Source organism: Ceratotherium simum, chromosome X (genome assembly GCF_057802395.1).
Source record: "Ceratotherium simum simum isolate JZ-2026a chromosome X, ASM5780239v1, whole genome shotgun sequence".
NCBI classification, from domain to species: domain Eukaryota; kingdom Metazoa; phylum Chordata; class Mammalia; order Perissodactyla; family Rhinocerotidae; genus Ceratotherium; species Ceratotherium simum.
The window spans coordinates 99,829,079-99,837,931 of NC_141940.1; the positions used below are offsets into that span (position 1 = coordinate 99,829,079).

The 8,853-nt window shown below is 44.0% G+C and overlaps 1 protein-coding gene across 1 annotated transcript; it reads left to right on the top strand.

Annotated features, from left to right (window-relative positions):
* The first annotated feature begins 254 nt into the window (after positions 1 to 254).
* Positions 255 to 5,836, top strand: LOC101403950 (huntingtin-interacting protein M-like). The gene is made up of 2 exons (XM_087427334.1): positions 255 to 362; positions 5,394 to 5,836. Exons 1-2 carry the CDS (start codon positions 255 to 257, stop codon positions 5,748 to 5,750), a joined length of 465 nt encoding a protein of 154 aa, XP_087283460.1. The 3' UTR covers positions 5,751 to 5,836.
* The last annotated feature ends 3,017 nt before the right edge of the window (positions 5,837 to 8,853 follow it).

An 8,853-nucleotide genomic window follows, 5' to 3' on the forward strand; every position in this document is an offset into this window, starting at 1 on the left:
TTTGCTCTTCTCTCAGCTTCTTTAAAGACATAAAGACATGTAATTATATAAAGTAATAATTATGTCAACGTATTGTTGAGTTTGTAGAATCTATAGATTTAATACGTATAACAATAATACCACAAAAAGGGAATGAGTTGACCTTGCGGACCATGGCTGGGCTCAGCTATCTAAGGCCTTAGAAGGGCAACGAGACTGACTTGGCTCAGCTCCACTTGGTCCCTCATCCTCCAGCAGGCTGGCTTATACTCGACATGACAGAAGTAGGTGTTTCAAGTAAGAGTGAAAGACCACAGTCTCTTGAGGACCAGGCCCATTCCGGGCCCACCATCACTTCCCCATTTTATTTCCCCAAGTCAGGGGTAAGGCCAACCCGGATTTAAGAGTTGGGGATGTAGGTACCATGTCTTGGTTGTAAGGGCTGCAAAGTCACATTTTTTTTCAAATGTGTATACAGGGAGTGCATACAGAGAATGGGGTAATTGTGGCCATTTCTGCAAACAATCTACCACACAGTGTTACAACCATTCATCCTGCACTTCCTTGCTCTCTTAGAACCTTTTTCTATCATTCGTTCATTAAAAAAAAAAAAATAATATATATCTATATATAAATTATGTTCATGTTCATGCAGATTTGACAGATGGATCCAAGTGCCAAGATGTCTATTAAAGTCCAGATTCTTCATTGCTTGTGGGTGGATACAAGGTCATCTCAACCCCATCCTTTCTTGCACTCATATTCGGTCACACTTATTAGCTTACATTTAAAACACCCCAAGTACTTTACCACTTGAGGGATTTGCCTATGCCATCTTTCTGGAATGTTCTTTCTCTTACCACTTTTCTGCCTCATTTCCTATTCTCGTGCCAGTTCTCAGTTTCAATGTCCCTTCCTCAGAGGATATTCCTTGATTACTCCATCTAAGTTGCATCCCCTCATTGTATCTTAAAGTAATTTATTTTTAAGGTACATTTTTAAATGTAACGTCGTTCTCAATCAAGGACAATTTTGCCCTCTGGGGACATTTCACAATGTCTAGAGATACTTTTTAGCATCACAACTGGAGGGTGCTATTATTATCTAATGGGTGGAGGCCGAGGCTATTGCTAAATATCGAACAGCCCTCCTGCCCCACAACAAAGAATTATTCAGTCCAAAATGTCCATAGTGAGGAGGTTGATAAACTCTGCTTTAGGTTACGCATGACAATTTGGAATTACATATGTCTTTGGGTGTTTGTTTCACGTCTGTCTTTCCCACTAGACTGGATGCTCCATAAAGAAGAGATAATGTCTGTTTTGTTTAACACTGAATATCCAGCATCTCACTCAGTGCTTGATACCAGGTAGCTGCACAATAAATTTGTTAACTGAAAGAAGGAAGGGCAGGCAGGAGGCAAAAAGGAAGGGAAAGACTTCATAAGGATGGTATATGAACATTTCTGGGTGTAGAAGATGCCGTCAGCATCCTACCCATACTCTCACATCCTATACCATTTAGATGCATGTTTGCCTGACTTTCAAATGTCGGAACCTGTATTTCTTTGTGTGAGGGCTTTTATTAGGCTGTCAGAGCCCACTCTGCCCAATAGCATGATAGTCCAGAATGCTGGGGCATTATTTTCCACGGAAAGTGTGTTTTCTAGTGTTCCCTAAAGTTCTTCAGTGATATTAAGCTAATTAATAATGGACACTTTGCTTCCTTCCATACCCTGTCTCAATTCCTCACTTCCCTACTGGAGTTTCCTGGGAATACCTCCTGTGGTAGGCTGAATAAGGCCCCCAAAATAACCAGATCCAAATCTCTTGAGCTTGTGACTGTTACCTTATATGGTAAAAGAGAATTCACATGTAAAATTATGTTAAGGATCTTGAGATGGTAGATTATTCTGTATTATCCGATAGAGCCTAAGTGCAAACACAAGTGTCCTTATAAGAGGGAGGCAGAGATCGATTTGACACAGAAGAAGGAAATTTGACCATTGAAGCAAGATGCTACACTGCTGGCTGTGAGGACGAAGGAAGGGGGCACAGGCAAGGAATGCAAGGAATGTAGCTCCGGGAACTGGAAAAGGCCAGGAAACAGATTCTCCTCTAGAGCCTCCAGAGGCGCATGGTCCTCTTGGCAACTTGTTTTCAGCCCAGAGAAACTGTTTTAGACTTCTTTCCTCCAGAGCTGTACGAGACTAGATATGTGTTGTTTTAAGCCACCAAATCTGTAGCAATTCATTATAGCTGTCATAGGAATTTAATATAGATTTTGGTAGCAGGAAGTGGGTTGCTGCTATAACAAATATCTAAAAATGTGGAAGTGGCTTTGGAAATGAATAATGGCTATAAGCTGGAATAATTTTGAGGCACATGATAGAAAAATCCTAGATTACCTTGAGCAGTTAGTAGAAATATGGATGTTAAAAGTGCTGCAAACTGGTGCAGCCACTATGGAAAACAGTATGGAGATTCCTCAAAAAATCAAGGATAGAACTACCATATGATCCAGCTATTCCACTGCTGGGTATTTATCCAAAGAACTTGAAAACACCAATGCGTAAGGATACATGCACCTCTGTGTTCATTGCTGCGTTATTCACAATAGCCAAGACTTGGAAGCAACCTAAGTGCCCATCAAGGGACGAATGGATAAAGAAGATGTGGTATATATACACAATGGAATACTACTCAGCCATAAGAAACGAGGAAATCCAGCCATTTGTGACAACATGGGTGGACATTGAGGGTACTTGCAAAGTGAAATAAGTCAGAGGGAGAAGGTCAAATACCGTATGATTTCCTTCATTAAGTAGTAGATAATAACAACAATAAACAAACACATAGAGACAGAGATTGGATTGGTGGTTACCAGAGGGGAAGCGGGGAGGGAGGAGGGCGAAAGGGATAATTTGGCACATGTGTGTGGTGATGGGTTGTAATTAGTATTTGAGTGGTGAACATGATGTAATCTATGCAGAAATAGAAGTACAATGATGTACACCTGAAATTTATACAATGTTATAAACCAATGTTACTGCAATAAACAAAAAATAAAAAAAAAAAAGAAAGATATATATCCTAAAAAAAAAAAAAAAGTGCTGCTGGTGAGAACTCAAAAGAAAGTGAGGAGCACAGTAGATAAAGCCTATATTGTCTTAGAGAATACCTAAATCATTGTAAACAGACTATTGATGGAAATATGAATGTCAAAGGTGTTGCTGGTGAAGGTTGACAAGGAAATTAGGAAAATAATATTGGAAATTAGAGGAGAGGGGATTCTTGTTATGTAGTAACAGAAATCTTAGCTAAATTGTGTCCTAGAGTTATGTGAAAAGCAGAACTTGTAAGGAATGGATTGAAGATTTAGCAGAGCAGATTTCCAAGAAAAGTGTGGAAGGCATACCCTTGTTTCTTTTTGCTACTTATGGTAAAATGCTAGAGGAAAGACATAAATTGAGGGAAGAACTGTTAAGCAAAAAGGAACCAGATCTAGAAGGTCTCAACCTATCCAGATAACAAAAGACACTAAAATTAGAGAATCCACTGTCAAGAAAGCATCCTATAGAAATTAAATCAAGGATGTAGCTAGACATCCTTTTGCTAGTATCTCTGAGGGATCAAAAGATCAAAGCATTCAGTCAAACAAAGGATTCTCTGAAGCAATATGGGATGTGAATCCTGAATAACCCCAGCCATCTCAGCAGAAGGGAGGAATAGAGATGGGATTTTTCAGGAGGGATCTGCGAATGAGCCTCTTGTCTAAGTGCATGAATCCCTATGACGTACATGGAGGACTACAAGATTTTGAGTATGTTAAATCAGCAGAGACAATGCCATCTATCTTTAACTGAAAGGGTAGATAGAGGATAAAATGAAAGAAGGCTGTGAGACTCCTAAAATTTGACAAGCAGAAAATAGGCTAATAAAACTACTCAGCTGCGAACTTGTGCTCGGTTCAAAATAAAGGAAAGATGATTCTGAGGACAGAGCCTAGGGCCTAGAGGGCAGAGCTACGGACCCAGGTGAAGTCATGGGACCAGAGGCAGGAGCCTCAAGCCAGAGTGGATTATTCTCAGGCCTTGAAACGTATGGAGGTTTGCCTGCTTGGGTATTGAAATTGCTTGGATCAGAGACTTCTTTCTTCCTTCTGCTTTCTCACTTTTGGAATGGAAGTGTCTATAACTGTTATCAGCTGGAAATGAAACAAAAACAAAGCAGAAACACAAAATTAGTGAAGAGGAAAATTAAAATGAAAAAAAAAACAAGAAACGTCTCTTGGTGTTTTGACTTCACCTAGGACAGGGAAGAAAAGACACATCTTAAACTGAGCATAAGGTACACTTCTCTCTCTCAACAATGTTTACCTGCTTGTGACAGGTGAATCCATTGAGCATCTCATTGTAACTTCCAAGATGTTCAAAGGATATTTTTCAAACAGTGTAAAATCAAGACACTCATACAGATATGAAGTGAACATGTGTTAAAAGATCCTATTTAGGGGCCAGCCCTGTGGCTTAGCGGTTAAGTGTGCATGCTCCGCTACTGGCGGCCCAGGTTCGGATCCCGGGGGCACACTGACGCACTGCTTGTCTGGCCATGCTGAGGCCGCATCCCACATACAGCAACCAGAAGGATGTGCAACTATGACATACAACTATCTACTGGGGCTTTGGGGAGAAAAAGGGAAAAGAGGAGGAGGATTGGCAATAGATGTTAGCTCAGGGCCAGTCTTCCTCGGCAAAAAAAAAAAAAAAAAAGAGGATTGGCATGGATGTTAGCTTAGGGCTGATCTTCCTCACAAAAAACCAAAAAATAAAAGATCCTATTTACTCCCTGAGGGAATGGGAAGATGTTATAGCTGGTTCAAAAGAGAATCCAAAGATTAGATACAGGAATATTGATTAAGAATATTTAAATGAATGTGTAAATGGAGCCAAAACTAGTTTTGTTACATCGTAAGTGGGAGGGACAATTTAATCTCTACTAGACAAGACATTTTACATGTTTATCAGTGTCCTACAACTAACAAAAGATTTTAAAAGAGCTCAAAGACAATGCAAGGCTAGAATCAGATAACATGGAGTGTTGTCCTAAAGACAGGGAAAAGTTTCCGTTGAAACACACATTTATTTTTACAATGTTAAAGTCAAGCAGAATATTACAATTCCCTCAAAATCAAGGTCCAGTCATTACAGTGACCAGATTCCTGTCATGGACATTTCTAGGCTAAGGCCTGATAAAGGCATGATGGACACCAGTGACATCCCAAAGCCTAGGATGTCACAAAGGCAGGATATCCCTGACCAATCAGGGGCTAGAGCTCAGGGATATAGTGGGCAGGGCTGAGTGCTGGTGTCGAGAGAGACCCGGTCCGGCTGGAGAATCAAGCAGAGCTGACAGCACTCAAACCCAGCAGACATCATGGCAGAAGAGCAGAACCGTGACAGCTCCTATCAGACTCGAGCCTGTCTTCCAACAGCCGAGCTACAGTTCCCTGTGAGCTACCTGGACCGCCTTCTGCAGAAGGATGAGCACGCCCAGCATCCGAGTTCATCCACAGAAGATTTCCTCGTTGCCATGCTCGACTGCCTTACCGACTACATCCTGGAGATGGTAGGCAACGAGGCCACCAATAGCAGTAGCATCCCACAAGATGTGGAGGGAGGAGTGAACAACAACAGAGAGCCCCAGCGCCAAGTGAAGGATGCGGCCTTCACTCTGTTTGACAAGATGCCCGGAGGCAGGAAGAACGGCTGAAGCCTGGGTCCCAGAGCCTGGTGGGAGTCCTCAGCCACAGCTCAAGCAGAAAGTTCTCACAGCTGAGGAGTCCTGGCTTCTGTCATTCAATGAATGCTATTAAAGGATTAGAATCCATTGCTGTGTTTCTGACTCCTCTCCGTTTCTGTCATTTTGAGTTAGAGGTATCTGTGAGAAATCCAGGATGAGACGTCTTATGGGGGTTTGGAGGGGGAGAGGGTGTGGGCAGTGTGGGATGGTGGGCAGTGTGGGATGCTGGAATCGGTGATTTCTGGGAGCAGTTTCTCATGGTGACAGTGTGGGGAGTGGCCGTGGTGGGAGTAGCTGGCTGAGGTTGTGGGGAGAGAAGACTTCCTCACTGGCTCTGAGCAAGTCAAGGCCCGTGAGGCCAGGAGGTTTGGGGGGGGGGGCTGGGGAGCGCATGCTCCAGGCATGTTGGATTCCCAGAATGACGGCGGTAACTGCGGAGGGCCTGAAGATCGTGACTGAGTGGCAAAGGCTTTATTCACGATAGGGAACGTCGAAAAGTCAGGAGGGGATGGCAACGGGGGTTGGCATAGCAGTTGACATGAACTTAATGGGACAGGGGCTTTACATGAAGATTGAGGAGTGATGGGGAAACCATAAAGACCTATACATGAAAGGAATTATCATCAGGTTGATTTCATTTATTTATACCCTGCCTCATTCCAAAAAATGGAATCGAGACAGGAGTTATTAGCTAGTGCTGTGACACTCTGTGGAGTATATCCTTCTGTCCTCTTGTGAACACTGGCAAATTAAATAGTAATATTATATAAAAGCTACTGTCTTGTCTAAAACAGGCAATTCAAGAGGTTCTTCATTGTTATTAACTAATGAATGGGCTTACTTTTAAATGTATTTCATTTCAAACATAATTATCAATCTCATTCTCTGATGAAACATCTGATCATTTTAATGGTCACATATTTGATAGAATAACAAAGAAGTATCAGTGGTTGAATACATGCCTTGAGAAGTATAAGTATAACCTGTGTAAATTCTGTCCCAAATAATGGACTCAGAAGCACATAGAATTCTTGTAAACACTTTCATGTGCTGTGTTAAGTTAAAAAAAAAGTTGTCACATCAAGTGTAGAAAACTAACCTTTCCCCTGTAAGTGTCAACGTTTGAGAATGTCACCTATTCATGGGATCCTCCAGGGCCACCCTCTGCAGCCTCCTGGCCTGTCATAGAGGGCTGGTCAGAGGCTGCCCAGCTGGGTGCAACAATGGGATCAGAGGACCTGGATTGGCCATCCCAGTTCACCACTTTGTGGCCCTGTGGTCTTGGATATTCATCTTCCCTCTGAGCAGCAGTTTCCTCGTGTGTCAAATGGGGATAACAAGAGTTCCTCCATCTTCGGGTTTTCCCAAAGATTAAGTCAACATGTGTCAGTAAACTGCTGCGTGGCACAGTGCCTGGCACAGAGTACGCCCTTAATAAAAAGCTGCATGTATCTCCCTCCCTATAGACCAGATGCTCAGGCGTGCTTCCCCAAGGGGCCGCTGGGCCTGGCTCTCACGTGATTGCTGAGTGCTTGAGCCACTGGCTGTGAAAACCACAGCCTGTTGAGCCTGTGGAGAGACAGACGAGCGCCATGCAGAGGAAGAAGCCAGAGTTACATCCAGGAAGCAGACAGTTCTCAACATGGTTTCCCCTCTGCTTGGTGACTCACTCTCTCTCTGCCTCCTTCCACCATCTATTAAAGCCTGGAGGTGGCTTAGCCTTTGCCTACTTCACAGGAGGGGCCTGAGAATAATAGTGTCGGGATTGTGCTTAGAGCTTGTTGGAATATGTGCTTGTGTAAATCCAAGAAACTTTTCTTGCCACATAATGCCATTGTACCAGATATTTACAGAAAGCTCGTTGTCAAATGTCCACCCCACTAATTTGTGACTTGTCATGGAGAGCCATGAAGCCCTCCTAGCCTTAGCCAAGTTCAGCTGTTACTCTTCTGTTCATGTGAGTAGGAAGCAGGCCTCTCCCCAGCAACTACAGGTGGAGAGTCACCTTCAGCTGATCACTGGCTGGCTTATGGCTATGGTTTGTTATAGAACTGAACATGGTCTCCTGGATTCTTCACTGGAAGGCACAGCTGAGGAATTGAAGGCCAGAGAAGCCATAGTAGGTGGATACACCATGTCGAGTTAGCAGGTCTGTATGGTCTGGTGGTCCCCTTACAGTCCATGCAGTCGTCGACACCACTGGTCACTGTGACACGTGTCGGGAGCCAGGATTTCTGGGCTCTTTCAGACTCTCTGATGTCCCAGGTGGAGTTTGGAGGTTAAGCTTTAATGACAAGTGTTGTCAAGTCCCCTGCAGAGTCACACGGACGTGGGAGAATGAGGCAGAGTAATACTGCCATCCCTTCAGGAATGGTGCTTCAGCTCTGCTTGTGGATTTCACAGGAAACATGGGGGCCACGGCCAGCATGGTGTAGGTCTAAATGGGACACCCTGCCCTCTACCTCTCCTAAACATGCACAGGAATCCTACACTCGGGGGGAAGGTAGGCCGAGAGTGAGAATCACTGCCCTTGGGAAAGAATAAGCCACCCACATTTAGGCCTTTTGTGCCTTTTGAAAAGTTGAGAGTGGGGATGGTGAGGAAGGATTTGCTCTAGCTTGGGCCCTGCGGAGAGAACACCATTGGTGACCAGTGTCCTGCTGGGAGTGCGAAAACTAAAACCAGAGTGAGTAGGGACAGGGGCTGGGGAAGGTGTGGCTGCCAAACCGGGTCTGTGATCAAAAGCTATGTCAGGGCAAGTCACGGTCAGGCACCAGACACAGGTCAACACAGGAGGAAACATCACGTGTGAGAAGAGATGAGCCCAAGAGTCGAGCCTGAGGGAAACTTGGACGGTAATATCGGCTTAGTGTTGGCATGAACACAAGCCTGAGAACTATGCTGGCCTCCCACTGAGAACTTCTTGGAACAGAGGCGTTTTGAAGGCTCAGGCTCCCCTGGACCCTGTATCTGACAAATCCTGCAGGATATGGCCAGAGGGAGACCACCTGACTCTTTAGAAAGGGCCTTTGGACCCTCAAAATAGGATTCAAGAAAGAGAAGTCCTGGGGCT